This window comes from Synchiropus splendidus, chromosome 4 (assembly GCF_027744825.2).
Source record: "Synchiropus splendidus isolate RoL2022-P1 chromosome 4, RoL_Sspl_1.0, whole genome shotgun sequence".
NCBI lineage: Eukaryota > Metazoa > Chordata > Actinopteri > Syngnathiformes > Callionymidae > Synchiropus > Synchiropus splendidus.
The window spans coordinates 19,551,144-19,569,963 of record NC_071337.1 but is presented as its reverse complement, the minus strand read 5'-3'; the positions used below and the strand labels follow the sequence as shown (position 1 = coordinate 19,569,963).

Below are 18,820 nucleotides of genomic sequence, written 5' to 3'. Positions count from 1 at the left end.
GCTGGCAGATGTGCATCAGCTGGATGTCAGGGCCTCTGACTGGACGGTAGGGAATGTTTCTCCACAACAGCTGGAGGCTTATCAGCCAAACCAAGGTCCGTGACCTCTCCTGTAAACAGTGTGCACTGATTCCACAAACGTTCTGCACGTGAACACAGGTAGTTGCCGTGTCTATAAGCTGAACACATTAACAATAACATACAACAAAAATTTTACACACATTCTCTTATGACATCTCTGTTCTTTGTATGGATGGATCACTAATTTTACAAGGGTTGTCTTTCTTGGTTGTTTTGACTGTGACCATGCATTTGATATGTTAAGTGTTAATGCATGAGCAATCGGGTACATTGTGCAGATTTTGTGCTATTTGTTTTACTCAGCTTCGTAATTCTATTTAAAAAAGGATCATATATGAAAGTAAATAGTGTTTTACTGCCATGTAGTGGTTAAAATGTGCTTAACAACCCGTCCTCAGTCTGAAAATACATGAAGACAGGGAATCGTGAGCGGGTTCATGACTTGTTTACCATGGCATTAGAACTATTAGATTACTATTTTAGTACTTAAATACTGCCAGTATGAAGAGGGCTACGAGCTGGTCTGTGAGTACATTAATGTACGCATATTTACGTCCCCTTCCCAAATCTCCCAAATCAACACAATCTGTTAAGAAATGCATTTTTGATCTTGACTAGAAACGTCGACTGTCGTGGGCACATAGTTTACACAGATGAAGGAGGAAGCGCATGGCCATGTGATCCGTGACGTCAACACGCGACACGCGACACCTTAGTTTCATCACCCAGTATAGAGGGTCCGCGTAGAGGTCTCACTTGGATGCAATATTTCAAGACTGGGGGCCTTGCAAATGTGCTCCGGAGGAATGATGAAAAAAGATCTCACGGTAGATTATACAATTTATGAATTGAAATGTGCCAACAACATACTTAAAAGTTGCTAAATTGATTCTGCGTTATGTGACAATAAACATTTGATGAGAATAGTGTCATTCAACTTAAAAAAAACCAAAAACAACTTTTTTTAAATAACACGATTTCAGTCGCTCACAGTATCATGGTCCTGGTACTGGTCCCCCTACCTCGTGGGCCCCGAGGAGAATCCGCTTTAATACCAAGGAAAAAACGTGTAGGTTAATGTGGCTACAGCTCCATGGGGTGGCAGTAACGTACCGGTGTATTATATACCTCAAACTGATGCACCGGGAGATAAACATTCTGATATTCAAAATTAAAGTTAACACATTTTCTGCATACTCCCACAGAGATAAAAACACACAAAACTATGAATTCTCTTGGTCTTTCGATAGCTGTCGAAGTCGAATGTTTTCTGTACAAATAAGAGGCCAAGGAATCGCATGCGCAGTATGGGCGTGTGCTAAATTCTCGCGGAGGAGTGGTTCGTCTCCCGTACACACCATCTGTGTTGTATCACGAGCCACGGTGTTGGTCTCCCGAGTCTGTTGAAGTTCAACTGCACCAATTCAATCGAATCATTCACCGAGTCCTCCTCGGTTGTCAGCGTCACTGCTCCGCCTCTCGGGAGGTGAGTCCATCACCGCTGCCTCGCATCTTTATCTCCATCTTAGAGTCCGCGCGTGTGTTCGTCTCTAACCCCAGCTGTCATTGAGCGTTACCTGGAACTCAGACGGGGATTTTGTCACGGTAACGACGGTTGAGTCTTCCTGTTACTGCTGCGATGTAGCGACCGTGCGCCCCGGCGTCTGTCTGTGATGTTAGCGTGTTAGCTAGCTGTTGAAAGTCAAGCAGGATTCTAGCTTCCAGGCTGTGTGTTTAAGGTAATGTGAGGAAATCACAACGGGGATTTCTGCAGGACGGAGGCGTGTAAATTAATGTAAAGCAAACCCAGTGATGTATTTACGGTGTGACTTTGCATTCTCATCGAATTTAATGTCCTATTAGTCAGTGCAGTCAGCACTTTGCAAGCGGTCACGGAAGTGTCTCTCAGTGTATTGCTGGGTGATAACTGCTTTCCTCTGTGCCCAGGGGGAACAGAGGAAACCACTTACTGCATTGTCTAACGCTGTTCAGGATCCAGATTGTCAGCTTGTCATTTAGCGCTCTCTGTCCCATACAAAAAAAAATCCAGTTAACTATGGTGATGGGCTGGTATCCATCATCCTACAATTTACTGGTAAACATGCAGTGTTGATATGAATAAGTGCATTACAAACTGGGCTAGTTGAACGGGTTCTTAGGTTTTATTATCACGACCATCAAGTGTCAACTTCAAGAAACTGGTGTAAGCATACGCCAGGGAAATGCCTTGCTACAGACATTTTCAGGAGTGTTGTGGTAACTTATTCCAGTGGTCTCCAGTAAATGCAACAAGCAATCATTTGAATTAAACCCATTTATGAGTTGAACATTTTAATTGACTCGCAACTGCCATAGTCTAGGTGTTGCTTCAATTGTGGCCCGACTGTCTGCGATGATTGTCTACACTAAAAGATCAGATAAACATAAGAAATGCAGTAAAAGAATTGTTGGTAGCTTTTGTTGTGTTCTTAGGTAAAGTTGGGCCCTAGCAGGCTCTGCTTTTGACCCCTCCCAACAAAGGTCAGGATGAAGAAACATTAGATTTCCTCTGACCGAAATGTACCATAGGAAGTTGGCTGGATATACAGAGGCGCTCCCAGGTTAACTGGAGGACATAGTGTTTCGGAGGCATCCTGGCAGGCAACCTCTGTTGGCTTCTCTTTCAATCTACTTACAGATAATGGTTCATTTCTGCTGCTGGGACCCCTCAGATGATGGTGGGAGTAGAGCTTAGACCTTTGCTTTAGATTAATCCCCTCCTCTCGGATAAAAACATTTATAATATTTATGTTGGTTCTTTGAGCTGCAGTGCAAATACGAATTGTGATGAGGACGTGGAGGTGTTTTAGACGACAAAAGGTGGCGTGTATTGGAGTTATTTGCTATTCTTCTGGAAACGTTCACACCTGATGTTCGACATTTGTTTGATATAAACAGATGAGATTGTTTTGAGTATTTACCTGGCAGCAACTCTTGTTAGTTCCCATCAGGGGTATTGACATAATGACGTGCTTGAATTGTCGGCGTATCTACACTGTAATAAATATGGACATTGTGTGGTATTAAACATATACTTGTTTTGCGTTTATCACTTGGTTGGGGGTCATATTGATGTTAAGATGAGAGTGGAGTCACATTTACACCTGCAGAGAAGTTGTGTTTCAGACTTAGGTAGACAATTGCTGGATTGATTTGTATTCAAAAGAGCTTTATTTGTTATACAAGACAAGAGCTTGAGGTAAACGTTTTCTTGAATCGCTTCTGTCTTTTGCTTTTATTATCTCATTGGTACATTTTCCCAGTCGTGGGGGAGTTCTCTCTGTGTGTGAGAATGAATGTATGTTTTATAAACCTGAAACGGGATTCAAGAGGATCTTGATATACTAGTTTTTACTGAATTAGAATGTGTACAGGTAAGTAGGGAGACAAGAGCACAACCTATTTCCTAAGATTCTGATAATCATTTATAGGAATCTTTCAAACTCTAAAATGTGACTGGCTTTCTGCCAACAGAACCAGTTGGTCAATAAAATCTGGACAAAGAGTGGCGAGTGATGACGCAACTGAAGGACAGATCATAAACACTATACTGTTGGTGGGGACAGCTTGGGACGCCAGGAGCCTGAGATGGAGCCGGAACTGGAAACCACCACCACCTTGATATCGGACTCTCATGACGATGCGGAGCCCACGTACATCAACATCAACCGTCCGGTCTACGATGAAGAGTTGATCAGGTCACAGCTGTTTCACTGCAAGGAGAACACAAGTCTAAGGAGGAGGCTGAAGCAAAAGTTAAGGTAGGTTGTTGGAAAATTCTTCATTTTTGACTCTTAACCGTCTCAGGATTTCTCTTTCTACTATTCTTTAGACTGACTCATAGGAGTCATTTAGGTGTTATGGATGAACACTTATCACTGATAATGGATTGTTTAGCTACATGTTCAGTCGTTCTGCTGTGTCCCACTTTATCACAAATTCTAGTTTCATTCATCTTCTCTCCAGCTTCTCCTTCACTCCCTCTCCCTCGAACATCAAAATGAAATAAACTGACATCTCTTCCTGTCCTCAGGTGCACATCATCAAAGGCCAAAGCAGCAGTTCTGAGTTTCCTGCCCATCCTCACCTGGCTTCCAGCGTATCCGGTGAAAGAGTATCTGTTCTCAGATATAGTGTCGGGCTTGAGCACGGGAGTCGTGCAGCTTCCTCAAGGTTAGACCTCAGAACTACAGGTTTTTCTGGTCCTTTTAGCAGCATTTTATTTTGTTTTACAGGACTACACAGAGTTTAACTGTATTAATTGGGATTTACTGATGTTCAGAAAACTATTTTCATTCATTGTACATGTCATTGTTCCTCGGACGCTCTCTAGTATGATTGTGTGTTTGTGCGTTGGCGACCTGTCCACGGTGTCTCCCGCCTCTCACCCTCGAGTAGCTAGGATAAACTCCACCCCCTCACAATTACGAAATATGAATGAGTGAATGAACTGATGAGTCAAACTTAGTAATCCTGTTGGTCAATATTGATATCATCGTTGGATTATAGACAGAGATCCCACCGAGAATATGTCCACCGCCTCACCTTATGTGTCATCTGAATCTTCATACTTCCTGGCTGTTTATTGGAGGCAGGTGTAGAGAACAGATTGTTAAAAGGCCCACTGCCATGCTTTTCCAGAGTCATGCTTCCTTTTATGACTGTTGTATATCCCTACTGTTGTACTGCTCTCTCAGCTTTCATTTGTTTAGAACGCCTTCCTTCTGTTTCAAAGGTCTGGCCTACGCCATGCTGGCTGCTGTGCCACCAGTGTACGGGCTGTACTCATCCTTCTACCCTGTGATGCTCTACACCTTCTTCGGCACGTCCAGACATATATCAGTGGGTGAGAGGAATTTGTGCTCAACTCCAAAAGCTCTACTCACCCTACCCTTGTTACACGTCTCAAACATTAATGGCTGCTGCTTGTAAACTCATGACAGCAGTGAAAAATGACATAAAATATACTGCTGTCTTCATCTATCACTTCACCCCTTTTATCAGGAGACGTGTTGTGACCTTGAAAGAATGTATTCTTATAGACCAGATAGGCAATATTAAGGTACTATGTCATTATTTGTAGAGTAAATATTTGTTCCTGCTACAGCCTTATGTGAGCAGCACGCTCGTTTCCTCCCTTCACCACTGTGACTACGTTGAAGGGATGAAGTCATAAATAACCTGATATTTTCAGTCATGTCGATGTCAGAATCACATCCTTGTGTCAGTATAACAGGGCCAACTGGAAACTGCAATATAAAGGTCTTTTGTATCAGAGTGTTTGATGGAGAGACTGTGAGCATGAACTGATATTATAAAGTTTGCGTCACATCTCCTCGCTGCGTTCTGCTTCCACACTAATCATTCTACATTTTTAGTGGTTGTATGACGAAGACTGAAGTCGCTCAGCTCGACTGGCTCGATTTACGGAGATAAGTGGCTTGATTTATGAAGATAAATCACGCCAATGATGCCGGAGGTGAAGGCCTAATTCATCCCAAAGGTGTTGCGGTCAGAATTGATCGGGAAATTATTTATTTATTTGTTATTACTATTTTGGGAGTCATGCCCCAAATCCCATCACCTTATGCTAATCCTACCACATTTGACAGGTTGGTTGGCTGTGGCTACTAAAATGTGGAGCAAACGAGTTACAATTGTTCAATCAAAATGCCTTGAACACAATCTAAACGTGGTATAATTCAAATTACAGGTAAAGAAAAATATGTGGGAAACTTAGATTATGGCCCACTGAGCTGTGATAATATGGGTTTTTAATTTGTCTTAAATGTAGTAAAGTTTGTGCTACAAACAGGACGGCAGTTTTGAGGGACTTTTTTCCATGACAATTACAGAGCTAGATTTTTTTTTTAAACTGACCTCAGTGTGACGTCAGGAAGCCTCTTCCTGTGATCTTCAGTTGCTGGGGAAATGGTGAGCTCCACTTCAGGTTGAGCGTGAATATTTGGGCTGCGGTCATAAGACGTGGCCTTTTGTCTGTAAACACTTACACATTGTTCTCTCGCATGATTCCTCGCTTACCGCAGACATTAAGCTGTTGGAAGAGCTGACTGATCTTAATGGTGTTTGGTTTAGTGCTTGTATCTTTGTGTCATTAAGGTTAAAGCTGATAATCCAGACTTATAGTGAGACCAGGAAGCTTCTAATTACAGGTTTATTATAGAGTCAGATCCTTCATTTTAAAAACATGTATGTAATGATAATTGGTTTGACTCTTTGCCTTAGATCTGTTATGGTAACGTCCTCTCTAGCTATCCTCTCAATCCCTCCGTTATCATCAGCTTAGTCCCAGCAGTAATGGCTGTGTTGAGGACTTTAACAACCAGCAAACAGTTCAGCACTGTAAACAAATGGGTCATAAAAGGCTTCCACACTGTTTCTCTTCACGTACTGCGTGTGGTATGTTAGTTGTGCCGCAGAATGAAGTAGTCTGATGTTGCCTTATGTTAACTGCAGCCAATCTCTATGGCAAAGTTGTCAGCCGGACACACACGACACGGAGAACAGGAACACCAAGAAGAGACGGGTGAAATACCAGCATCCATAAAATCCAGCCCCTTAGTCAAACATCAGAGTCACACCCACGTCGACCAGTGTTAAGTGTCCGGGACGCCACTATGTTCGTGTGTGTTGAAATGCCAATGTCTTCAAAGGCATTGCTTTCACCAATGATTCTACTAGCCAGTGTCACCGGGTTAATTGATATAAGTTGAAAATGGACGTTGTTTTTAATGTAAAAAAAAAAAAACCATCTCAGTTTGTGGACTGTAGTTTTTTAACTGTCGTGGTACGTTGATATTAACACATCCGCTTTCCAACACCTCTCTGGACAATGGGTCCATGTCTTTGGGAAGTAAAACAATCAGCAGTTATTCTTCTCCTTAACACAAGGTCTGAACAGCTTATTTAATCATACCTATTCATCAAATGGACTTAAAGGTTAGGCACCTGACTCAAGCTTCTTTAATCAGCATGTGACAGGAGAGATCTTCAGCCTTTCAGCGCTCCAGCATTCTTGGCACATACACCGATGTGCAGCCAGGAACCCGGCATCAATGAGCCAAGAGGACGACCTTCAGTTCAGTTACACAAAAGAAAGTTGACTTACTGTCATTGTTTTTCTGAGAGTTTTTCCCCTTCCTCCTGTAGGGAAATGTTGTCGGTGAGAGAAAATTGTCTGTATAAAGAAGTTAGTGGAAGCCTTTTTTTCTAACGTGTATATTCAGACATGTACACATTTGCAGAGTTATGCTACTTTTCTCTGTCGACAAAGTACAAGAGCTTAATAAAAAAATAAATAAATCATGGAAAATGTGAATGTATTACTACGGAAGAGGATTAGCGCTAGTTAAGGAAAAAAGTTAGAATTCTGACTTCTCAAATCAAATTCTGAGATTAAAGTGAGAATTCTGAGATTAAAATCAGATTTTTCACTTTTAAAGTCAGAATTCTTTTTTTCTTGACTGGCCCTAATCCTCTCCTGCATATAACATTGACAGTGTTGCCAAAACAAAGTGAAAAGAAACACACTTTAACCCTTAAGCACCTAAATAATGACTTGATCATGATTTTAATTTCCTATTGTTCAGTCGGGTAATGCTTGAAGGTCACTGAAATATGAAATAAAGGGCTGCCATTTAACACAAAACGAATTCTGTGGAACCCCATTAGTGTGTTTTTTTTCCCCTAGTTTTATGTAAAAATAAATGGATGGTGGTTTAGGTGATTTCAAACGTCTGGCTAACAGTGAGGTAAATGCCATCACTTCCCTTAGTGTGGTGCTCATTCCACAAGCAATGTTAGATGTGCCAGAGCAATATATATGGGCACAGTTTCAACTGAAATCCTAGTATAGGATCGAAGTATCTGGAGCAAAGCACTTGAATATTTGGCCATAGGAAGAACATGTGAGACAAATTACGAGGAGAACCTTGGCGTCTCTGACCTCTGGGTAAGGTGGTCACAATCTTTAAGTGTAATTGGATGGCGTCCTTTTCAGAGGAGACCTCTGTCGTATGTTTGGTTAACATCTGGACCTCTAGACGTGCTGCTTTGAACTAACACTGTGTACCATGTGCAGGAACCTTTGCTGTCATTAGTCTGATGATCGGGGGAGTCGCAGTCAGGGAGGCTCCAGACTCCATGTACTATGTGCATCCTGCCAACGGTACAAACATGACCTCCTACCTGAATGTGGATGCGCGTGATGCAAGAAGAGTCCAAGTGGCCGTGGTGCTCACAACGCTGGTGGGATTCATCCAGGTTAGTTCCTTTAACCATAAGAGGGATGATCACACTGAGCCTCTGTGAGCCTCTTCCAGTTTATACCTGCATTATCGCTTCCTGCGCTAAAACAATGAAAATGTCTGGTCCTTCTCGCCCTATAGTGTGTCACAAGTACTTAAAATACAATCCCATCATTGTATACTTCCCAATACTTCTCAAAGCCTACAGAGCTTGTCACCCTGATCGCTGCCAAGGCTTGAATGTCTGCACATGTCCGCCACATTCTGACCAACTACATGCACTGGCAAGGCCTTTTTATTCTCTTAGCCAAGATACAAGTTGTTATTTTTCCATAACTCACATTCCTGACTCGCTCTACTGACCCAACTTTATGATCTTATCCTCAAACTGACCCCACCCTCTCTTGACTTTGAGACTTGCCAGCACCTGCTTGGTGGAACAGACAACAATGCAGCTGTTGGCGCCTTTAGAAGGAACATCACAAGAAACATGAATAAATAATGTGTGTTTGTGACAGACATTGGTCAGCATCGTCATCTCGCTGGGGAGTGTGTTCCTCTGTTCTGCGGGTAGAAGGCAAGACAAGGTGTCTCATTCGTACTCATCATTGTTGTTGTTGCGACTGTTGCTTGGCTAACCTGCTAGCTAGCTAATCGTTTATGGCTAGTTGGTTTAACAAAGTTCTGACTTTAGAAAGTCAAGCGGCAGATTACTTCAGATGTGGATGTTTTTCTTTGTCAGTCCTTCAAATGTATAGAAAGCTTGTTAATCTAGATTTTTTTGTTCCCTAGTGGTCAGTAACTTTTCAGTGACAAAATATTAAAGATATATTCAATATATAATGACAAGAAGCAGTTATCAAATCTTGAGTTCACCAATGAGTGGTTTCTTGAGGTACTGTTAGAAAAAACAAACAAAAAAAAGTCTTGATGTGTTTTGATTAAAAACAATTGCGTGTTGGCTGAGGTTCCACGGTCTAGATCACGATAAATCACCATCTAGAGGCGGTTGAGTGTAAACACCCCACTGGTTCAGCAGTTATTGAAACACAGCTGAATCTTAAATTCCTTTCTGAGGCTCGGCTTGAATTTCACATCTGGACACCTACTGTGTTGACTTGCAGCCATGTGATTGACAGATAAGATATTTATTTTACCAAGCAGTCGATCAGGTGACACTGATGAGAAACGCAGCTGACATCAACTGTGGTGAACAACATACACTTCCTTGTCTCTTCCCTTCTCATGATCAAATCATCTGTTTACCAAGCAGCAGGTTTTAATCTGGATTTGTACCTCAGATGTTTGTTGTTACTTCAAGCTTTCGCTCTTTTTTCCCCCCTGTGGCTAGATTCTGCTGGGAATTCTCCGGTTTGGCTTTGTGGCCATCTACCTCACGGCGCCTCTGGTGCGAGGTTTCACCACAGCAGCGTCCGTACACGTGGTGGTGTCTCAGCTGAAGTACCTGCTGGGGGTGAAGACGGAGCGCTTCAGTGGACCCCTCTCTGTTATCTACGTGAGTTTATGTGAGCGAGCGTTTCTGCGATTCATCAGGTTTGTGGTGAATGAATCTTTTGTCCCAGAGCGTCAGGGAGGTTCTCGTGCACATAGCCAGCACCAACAGCACCACTCTCCTCCTGGGCCTGGCCTGTCTCATCTTCCTCTACATAACCAAAGACCTCAATGAGCGCTTCAAGAAAAAGCTGCCCATTCCAATCCCCGGGGAGATAATCATAGTCATCGTCTCGACGGGCGTCTCCTTCGGCATGAAGCTTTCAGAAGACTACCAGGTGGACGTGGTTGGGAATATTCCCACGGGGTACGGCGTCTGGTTTGACTGTAGAATGGAGACAGAGCTGCAGTGACTCTTTGTGCCTTCCTCCTCAGACTTCTGCCTCCTGTCATCCCCGAGTTCTCACTGTTACCCAACTTGATCACAGATTCCATCGCAATAGCGATCGTCAGCTTCTCAATGGGGATGTCTCTCGCCAAGACGTTTGCGCTTCAGCATAACTACAGCGTGGATGGGAACCAGGTGAGTCGCCAGCGCCGCTCTGAAGTGAAGATTTGAGAGTTGACCTGAAGCCAACTGGAAATGAGGTCAGCCAGTGTAACTCGAGATGGAGTGGTCGGTGCCAGAGAGCTCTGCAGCACTCTGGAGTTTTATTTTAACTCCCAGTTTGATCTTGGAAGGGCCTGCTTTGTGCTCCTTTGAGCCCTTTCACAGTATGTGCCACAGGTGACAGCCAATAGACTGGCTTTTTTCCCATCCTTCCATCCATCACTTATCATATATCCAGTTGCAGGGGCAGAAACTGGATCAAAGAGGCCCAAACTTTCTTCTACCCAGACTAGCCCCTACATCTACACCTCCCTCTTCTGAAGGAATACCAAGGTGTTCCCGAGGCAGCCAGGAGGCATAGTGGCCCAAACGTATTGTGGGTCACATGTCAACTGAAAGCTAAACTCATGGGAGTTTAGCCCAACCAGAGCTGAACCCGCTTGACTCTTGGGTGATACCTCCTCTGTAGGTCTTACCAAGGAGCCAGAACAGTGTGGCTTCCATGTAGTTGGAACACATTCGTCCGATCCCCCTTTTTTTTAAGTCACCTGGGCCTTCGAGGCCTGAGGAAGCTGGCCATGTGATGCTGCACAAGCGAGTCAGCCATGACAGCCCCATGACATCCAGAGCCTTGAGATACTTCAGGTGGTCTCTTTCACTGCTGGAGAACACCTGAGGCGCTTTAGTATCCTCAATTCTCCACAACCTAACACAGGGGTCACCAACCTTTTAGCAACCACAAGCTACTCCAAGGGTAATGTGCAACCTGAAGCGCTACCATTGGTTCAGTACACACTATTGAGATCACAATATATAATGGATGATAAACGATATTCCTCTCAAATACTTCAGAGGAATCTCATCGTTGATTTTTCGTACTGATGATGTAGAAAAACAGGGAATCACAAAATCAAACCTAATAAGATGGTTATTACGTGGGTATTTCAATTATTATTATTATTTGATAAGGGCCTGTGGGGCTACTCCCTTGGTCTCCGCGGGCTCCCTGGTGGGCACCATGTCGGTGAGCCCTGCCCTAATACCTGTGGAGGGTGTGTCCCTGGGACTGAAGAGGTCCTCAGTGAGTCCCTTCCATGTGTCCTTTTTTTAATCTGACCCGTGTTTCAGGAGCTCATCGCTTTGGGTCTGTGCAACTTCATCAGCTCTTTCTTCCAAACCTTCACCGTCACCAGCTCCATGTCCAGAAGTCTGGTGCAGGAGAGCACGGGCGGGAAAACGCAGGTGAGCTGAACGCACACACACTCTCTTGGAGAAGGACGAGGAGGTGTAGAATGAATCTACAATCTACAATCTGTTGTGTAGATCGCAGGGCTGCTGGGCTCTCTGGTGGTGCTGGTGGTCGTGGTGGCGGTTGGATTTGTGTTCCAGCCTCTGCCTCAGGTGGGTGGAGTCAGTGTATCTGGCAGATGTTCAGTCCCTGGTTCTGTCTTTGCACCTCACGTTTTTTTTCTCTTTGGGCAGACGGCGTTAGCTGCTATTATCATGGTGAACCTGGTGGGGATGTTCAAGCAGGTCAGAGACATCCCCAACCTGTGGCGGACCAGCAAAATAGAACTGGTGAGTTTTGAAAAAACATGAAAGGCAATTCAGTCCTGTAGACCCTAACAGCAAAGATGAACCAGGATCTCAGTCATTTCTGTTTGAATCGAAGTGTCTGTTCTGGTTCCACCAGGTGATCTGGCTGGTGGCGTTCACGGCGTCAGTGTTGCTGGGTCTGGATTATGGGCTCTTGGTGGCCGTGGCAGCTGCTCTGCTCACTGTCATCTACAGAACCCAGAGGTCTGTGTCTTTGCTCTCTAATGCGATCACAAAGCGTCTGACTCATGATCCTTCTGCTGCAGCCCTAAAAAAGCCATCCTGGGCCATGTGCCTGGCACTGGCCTGTACTTTGACATCGATGAGTATGAAGAGGTGAGTGAGGCGGGGGGGAGATGGAGGTCGAAAAGTTCCCACCAAAACCTGTTTGTTGTCATTCCCAGGCAGCTGAGTGTGATGGGATAAAGATTTTTCACTTCAACTCTCCCATCTACTTTGCCAACAGCGACGCATACGTGAGCGTGCTCAAGGAGAAGGTGTGTGTGTGTGTGTGTGTGTGAGAACCAACTCCTCTGTGCTCTAGAATAACTAGAATGCTGAAGAGCGACTCTTGTTTATTGCCTCCTGTGTATATGGTGCACAGACAGGTGTGAACCCGGAACTCATCCTGGCCGCCAGAGAAGCTCGGTCCAAACAGAAGGCCAAAGTCAGCTACCACCGGAAGTCACCAGAAGAAGAGGCCCCAGTGGAGGTGAGTGGTCCTACAGCGGCTCTCCTGTCTGTGAACTTGTGCCCGGGACCATTGTGAAACTGTCCTAAGCCCGACTCTTGGCAAATGTTGACGCACCAGTCGCAGGGAGGCGAGGCACGCTGTGACGTTGTTGTGACTCCTTATCAGCAAACTGAGGGAATGTTGAACTTGCAGGTGTAGTAACATGATGTTGCTCTGGTTAGCAATCACACTGGATTGAGGTTTTGATTTCAAGGTCTAAACCTTCCTGTAGATGCAGCTCCAGTACTTTACAGTGAGCAGCCGAACACACTCAGATGGCAAGTTTACAACAGTTCTCGAGAGCCTTTAAAAGTGACAACAACTTCAAAAAAAATGTTGTCTGCCTTGGCAAGTCAGTGAAGGATCATCTGTGTGAGAATTTCTATTCTCATGATTTCATACGCTGCTTTCTGGCGCCACCTGGTGGAAGGAGAATGCATCTTAACGCGTAACATCGTTTTACAGACGGTTCTACGCTGTGTATGTGTGAGTTTGGAGTAGAAGAGTTTGAGTAGAAGGTGAAGATGTCCGATGTGAGTGTATTAAAGTGTAGGACTTTTAGAAAACCTGGGGCCATACATTGATACTTACTGAATCTTACTGTCATGAATTCATCTCAGCATTTTGTTTTTGCTCTTGTTTTTCCTGATTTCCCCCTTTTCTGATCACAATGCCTGAGATTTTGTATCTTTTTCCACCATTTTTAACAAATTATACAAAGTCTACATCGTGTTTTACTTTGAGCTGTGATCTAAAACACATTGCTATGACAGAATAAAAGCAATATTATGATTAAATAACGCTTAACAGATGATAGAGTAGGTCTGAAATTGCCCCCTCGACAAAGCCCTTGTATGTAATGTGACCCCTTTGGAAAATCACCCCAACAAAATATTGAAAACATAAATCCATTACAAGCTATTTGGAGGATAAAAACTAAAAGGCAACTGAGAATTAAAAAAGAGTGCATCGTTCAAAAGTCATAAAATGTTCTTTATATTTTCTAAAATCTTTTTTTTAATCTCTGCAAAACGTCACCAAAGAAGATAAACAATGAAATACTTCAGTCAATGGGTAGTTATAATTGTACTGAATTTTAAATATCTCAAGCCTCAAAGCATAATCTGTGTCTCACCTGAAACATGCACTCAGTCTCCTGAATCTGTCTGGCCTCTTCTGTCTGGTCCAGGACAAGGAGCCAGGTGTGACTCACGAGATTCTGTCCTTCAACCACGAGAATGAAGACATCAAAAACGGCGCCCTGCAGGGCAGACAACAGGAGGAGGAGGAGGAGGAGGAGGAGGAAGCGGAAGGCTTCCTGGAGGCTCTGGACACTGTCCACTCCATCATCCTGGACTGGACCTCCACCAGCTTCATTGACTCAGTGGGAGCCAAAGCCATCAAACAGGTTCTGTCTGTGCTCCATGGTAATCACATCTCCATTTGATTCTAGCAAATGTAATTGAGTCAACCACTGTCTGCAGGTGATCAGAGACTTTGCAGATGTGGACGTGCGAGTGGTCATCGCCGGCTGCAGCAGTAAGCAACCTTGACAACACCTGTGATATTTGAAGACAGGTCTGCTCTGACTGTGGTTGTGTGTCCTGAAGGGAGCCTGCTGTCTGAGCTCGACACGCTGCTGTTCTTCACCGACCCGGTAAGACTTGGCATGATCTTTCCAACCATCCACGATGCTGCCGTCTACTGTCAGCGAACTCCTCCACGCCGACGCTACAACCGCTGAGGGAATGTCCTGACCAGCAGCATAGTCTCAGAACTCCTGTCCATTCTGGACCAAAATTCCCGAGGCCTTATTCGAAGACTGTTACACTTTCTCTGGGACATATCTGGAGCTCCTCAGAGTGCACAAAGTGACTTTCACTTTTTAAATCTTGCTGACTTAGACAGCGTCGATCAGAAGTGAAGCTTTTTAGCCACTGCTGCCAGAAGATAGAGGGCGATGTAGATCCCTCAGAAGGAGAGGCAGTGCAACACGTGATCTATGTGTGTGTGTGTCCATTGCGTGACTTTTGTGTATTTCAGGAAATTATTTGTGTTACCAGTAATGTGTCCAAAGACTTGTTACTGAAAGGTCAGACATGTCCTCAGGTTACCAGCAAAGTTACTGTCAATCAGTGTTTTCAATCATGTGACTGAAGTTTTAATCATAGACGTTCCAGAGGGGAATAAACTTTTATTTTCACGTGAACAAAACAAAAACACCTGGACTTCTTTCAAGCAAAGTCAACTCGGACTCATCAGTTGTAGGTCATGTATCTGGGCGTGGCACTGAACTTGGCATAGGATTTGATGACCTTGTTCACAGCCTCCAGGAAGTCCTTCTCTGTGGCAATCTTCCTGCGAGCTCTGATGGCGAACATCCCTGCCTCCGTGCACACGCTGCGGATCTCGGCACCTGGACAGAGAGAAGCGCGTAAGCTCCTTGAATCTTTGACGACACCGTGGGGTGGTGAAGAGACCTCACGAAATGAAAACAAATTAATTCAAGTGGGACGGCATCTCACCAGTGCTGTTGGGGCACAGACGGGCCAGCAGCTCAAAGCGAATGTCTCTCTCCACACTCATGGAGCGAGCGTGGATCTTGAAAATGTGCGTGCGACCCTGATGAGCAAAAACAGTCAAATAACAAAGTCCAGCGCCCAGCAACATCTGCACAATCTTACCTCCAGGTCTGGAAGGCTGAACTCAATCTTCCTGTCCAGGCGACCAGGTCTCATCAGGGCTGGGTCCAGGGTGTCTGGTCTGTTGGTGGCCATCAGGACCTTGATGTTACCTCGAGGGTCAAAGCCATCCAGCTGGTTGATGAGCTCCAACATGGTTCTCTGGACCTCGTTGTCTCCGCCGGCACCGTCGTCAAAGCGAGCGCCTGAAGCATAGGACAGGATTGTGGGTTCAAAGGGTTGTGGTTCAACTTTAGCATAAAGTTCCACCAAAATTTGACTTGGTCAAATAACTTCAACACATTTTCAAAAAGTCTCTGCACATGCAATTTGGGTTTGGCTGGCCATTTTTTTAAAGACCTGGACAAGGAGAATAACTGGCTGACTGCTGTTCTGAATGCCAATATACAGTCTCCTGGACACATGAAGCCAGGGCACGTGGGCATCAAACTACTGAGTGAACCTCACCTCCAATGGCGTCGATTTCATCAAAGAAGATGAGACAAGCCTTCTTAGTTCTGGCCATCTCAAACAGCTCTCGGACCATTCGGGCTCCCTGCGAACAGACAAGGGTCAGCTGGTCTCTCAGCAGTGTCTCTCATATGAAGCTGCGGGCCCACAGATCTCTGCACTCACCTCTCCCACATACTTCTGCACCAGCTCGGAGCCGATGACTCTGATGAAGCAAGCGTCAGTTCGGTTGGCAACCGCTCGAGCACACAGAGTCTTTCCTGTACCGGGTGGTCCGAACAGCAGCACGCCTTTGGGTGGTTCAATGCCCAGATTGACAAACCTCTCGGGCTGGTGAAAGGAAACAAATGGTCACCGTTCGAATCTGTGAAATAACCAGGTGATACGGGAGTACTCACGTGCAGCAGTGGAGTCTCCACCACCTCGCGCAGCTTCTCAATCTGCTCCTTACACCCACCCACGTCACTGTAAGTCACATCTGGCTTCTCCTCCACCTAGCAGGGGACAGAAGTCGAGCGAACAGGTTCAGAAGAGCATCAAGTTAAGTGAACGAAAGACCTGCATACCTGCATCATGGTGACCGTTGGATCAATCTTCGGAGGCAGAGGAATGTGGATCTGATACTTGTTCCTGTCCACACTGTTAGCAACAACATACAGATTTACACTCAACATTTTCCCATTACTCTACAAGATAACAGAACAGAACAGCTGACTCACCCAACTCTCATCCCCTCCTCAATGTCGGTCGGAGCCACCTGGTCGCTTAGATCCACCACAAACTTAGCAAACTGCTTCACATTGATGATGTATTTGGGGTCTTCAGAGTCTGCGTTGATGATTTTTGTGCATCTGTTGACAACCATTAATTTAAAAAAAAAACAATACTTATACAAAATGATTCACTTGAAAGTATGACATCATTGGACTTTTAAACTGACTGATGAAACTGACAAACAAAAAAATGTTGGAAACATGTTGGATGTTGGAAACAGAGGGGTCAGCAACACACAACATTTAGATGAAAAATATTTTTAAAAAATTGCATGGAACATGAAGCCTAATGCGTTTAGACACGTCACAACAAATCACAATATATATCTATTGTCTGTCTGTAACGTCTTTCGCGATTCGAATCAACATTGCAATGTAAGAGAATGCGAAAACTGCAAAGCCATGCCATGAAGCTGAGGTGAGCTTTGCAAGACCATGGTAGAAAATTCTGGCAACCCTCTCCACCACATCTGGCGCCCCAATCCAGGCAGCGCGCCTTCACTTCGCTGGTGACAGTACTGTCCCACAACTAGGTCGGAGCCATTCAACAGCAGTCTAGGAATATCTGGACTGTTCGACCCATGTCTCATGCGTTTACTCTTCATTTAATAATTCCTCATTGTCTGGGGTGTCAAGTGTATACATAGCAGGAATGACTCTAGTGTGGCGGTGATTCGAGTGATCCAAATTCTGCATACAGTGTTCAACATTAACATTTACTGGATCCACTTTGGTTTGCTGTCTAGACGTGGAAAGAATGAGATGCATGCCGGAGTTTTGGGACTGGACGTGCACCTCAACACTGTGTCCAGGGTTGGGTTTACATATTTATTTTCACGTGTACATGTCATGTTACTTACTCTGTTTTGATTTAAGCAAATGATAGCTATTGCTGGAAATCAACATTCTACAGTGATTTTAGTCTATGGTTTTTGTGTTCAATAGTTAAATAAAGATATGCTATTCATATCAAATATCTAAATGCATGACTTCATATAATTTCATCTTAAGTCGTACTGGCTCACTCAGAGTGCAAAAGTTATGACAAATACAAAAAGGGAATTGTGGAAGTCCAAACATAATAAGCAACAAGGCATCATAACAGAGGCTAATGTTTTAGATGACACTGACTTCAGTCATTTCGCAACTTGAATGAAATGTGGTGACGATAATAAAGCGATGTTTGATGCATTCTTCAAAACAAGACACAAGCTGAAAAGACCTGATCTGTGTGTGTGACCTTGGTGTTGATGTGGGAAAAGCAGATATAAGAGCACAATGGTGACTTTACCTTGCTACTTGCAAAGGCTGCTCACTTTGCAGGGTCTGTTTGTCAGCAGCTAGATCCCAGAGAGCCGGGGGGGCCAAGCCTGTGTCTGACTCTTTAATGCCTGTTAGAATGACAACAAGTGATAAACATAAGTGGTGACCAACGTTAGCGTTGAAAACAAAGCCGAGTCAAAGATCACACACCAGTCAATTCGTTGATCTTCTTCAGCAGCTGCTGGATGTCGTCTTCTACCTGTTTGATCTGTCTGGAGTAGGTGCTTTGACCCTGATGGTATGAGAGACGAAGAAGAATCAGACGAATGCACCAAAATACTACGCGAATCTTGTAAACATGCCACTCACATATGTTTTGAGGAGGGCAATGTCGCCTTCGTCCAAAGCTGATGGAAGCGGAAAAACAACGTCAATGAGTTGACAAAATAACAAGAGGCCGGCTTTGTGTGACAAATCACATGACATACTCAACACTACATCTATTATGAGCTACAATTCACCATATTCACTTGATTTGTGAGATTCGAAAGTGTGATTAGATTCTCAAAACAAAAGCAGATCGAGCCAGAGGAGCTAACCTTAGCAACAAAGCTAATGCACCACAAACGAGACAAATAAGAGCCAAAGCCTATACCTCTGATGGGTGAATCATCTTTGTCCTCCTCCTTAGTCTTCCTTTGGTCATCACCCAAATAATCCGGCATATTTACTCCTTAAAAGACCGCTACTTCCAGAGACACAGCGCTCCTGCGGCAGCTAGCCAGTGGTATTACGCTGCAGTTTTGCCTTACCGGAAGTGTAGGTCGGAACTTAAAGAGGAAGCACAAGCCGCAT

At 44.4% G+C, this 18,820-nt stretch overlaps 2 protein-coding genes across 5 annotated transcripts; one reads left to right on the top strand and one right to left on the bottom strand.

The window, feature by feature from the left end:
* The first annotated feature begins 1,425 nt into the window (after nt 1–1,425).
* Nucleotides 1,426–15,603, top strand: slc26a5 (solute carrier family 26 member 5). Of its 4 annotated transcripts, none has more exons than XM_053861634.1 (18): nt 1,426–1,566; nt 3,594–3,880; nt 4,153–4,292; nt 4,855–4,965; nt 8,221–8,402; nt 9,738–9,902; nt 9,970–10,205; nt 10,274–10,421; nt 11,577–11,690; nt 11,772–11,849; nt 11,931–12,026; nt 12,142–12,248; nt 12,311–12,380; nt 12,449–12,541; nt 12,649–12,756; nt 13,967–14,185; nt 14,262–14,316; nt 14,388–15,601. In XM_053861634.1, exons 2-18 carry the CDS (start codon nt 3,708–3,710, stop codon nt 14,519–14,521), a joined length of 2,229 nt encoding a protein of 742 aa, XP_053717609.1. In that variant the 5' UTR covers nt 1,426–1,566; nt 3,594–3,707; the 3' UTR covers nt 14,522–15,601. The 4 variants fall into 4 exon arrangements, with proteins under 4 accessions (XP_053717609.1, XP_053717612.1, XP_053717610.1 ...); XM_053861637.1 differs by having other exon boundaries at nt 1,468–1,566; nt 3,686–3,880; nt 14,388–15,603; XM_053861635.1 differs by having other exon boundaries at nt 1,559–1,685.
* On the bottom strand, nt 14,952–18,798 carry psmc2 (proteasome 26S subunit, ATPase 2). Its single transcript, XM_053861642.1, has 12 exons — nt 18,621–18,798; nt 18,335–18,372; nt 18,176–18,257; nt 17,994–18,093; nt 16,649–16,780; nt 16,496–16,568; nt 16,328–16,423; nt 16,095–16,259; nt 15,927–16,014; nt 15,462–15,664; nt 15,303–15,399; nt 14,952–15,193 (listed from the first exon to the last, which is right to left on the bottom strand). Exons 1-12 carry the CDS (start codon nt 18,688–18,690, stop codon nt 15,036–15,038), a joined length of 1,302 nt encoding a protein of 433 aa, XP_053717617.1. The 5' UTR covers nt 18,691–18,798; the 3' UTR covers nt 14,952–15,035.
* Between the last annotated feature and the right edge of the window lie 22 nt (nt 18,799–18,820).

Coding starts and splice junctions, on each gene's coding strand:
- slc26a5 (XM_053861637.1), top strand. CDS start 3,708: ATGGAGCCGGAACTGGAAACCACCACCACCTTGATATCGGACTCTCAT. Junction 3,881..4,152: donor AGGCTGAAGCAAAAGTTAAG/GTAGGTTGTTGG, acceptor TCCTGTCCTCAG/GTGCACATCATCAAAGGCCA. Junction 12,381..12,448: donor ACATCGATGAGTATGAAGAG/GTGAGTGAGGCG, acceptor TGTCATTCCCAG/GCAGCTGAGTGTGATGGGAT.
- psmc2 (XM_053861642.1), bottom strand. CDS start 18,690: ATGCCGGATTATTTGGGTGATGACCAAAGGAAGACTAAGGAGGAGGAC. Junction 16,569..16,648: donor GAGGAGGGGATGAGAGTTGG/GTGAGTCAGCTG, acceptor TGTTGCTAACAG/TGTGGACAGGAACAAGTATC. Junction 16,260..16,327: donor TGGAGACTCCACTGCTGCAC/GTGAGTACTCCC, acceptor TCCTTTCACCAG/CCCGAGAGGTTTGTCAATCT.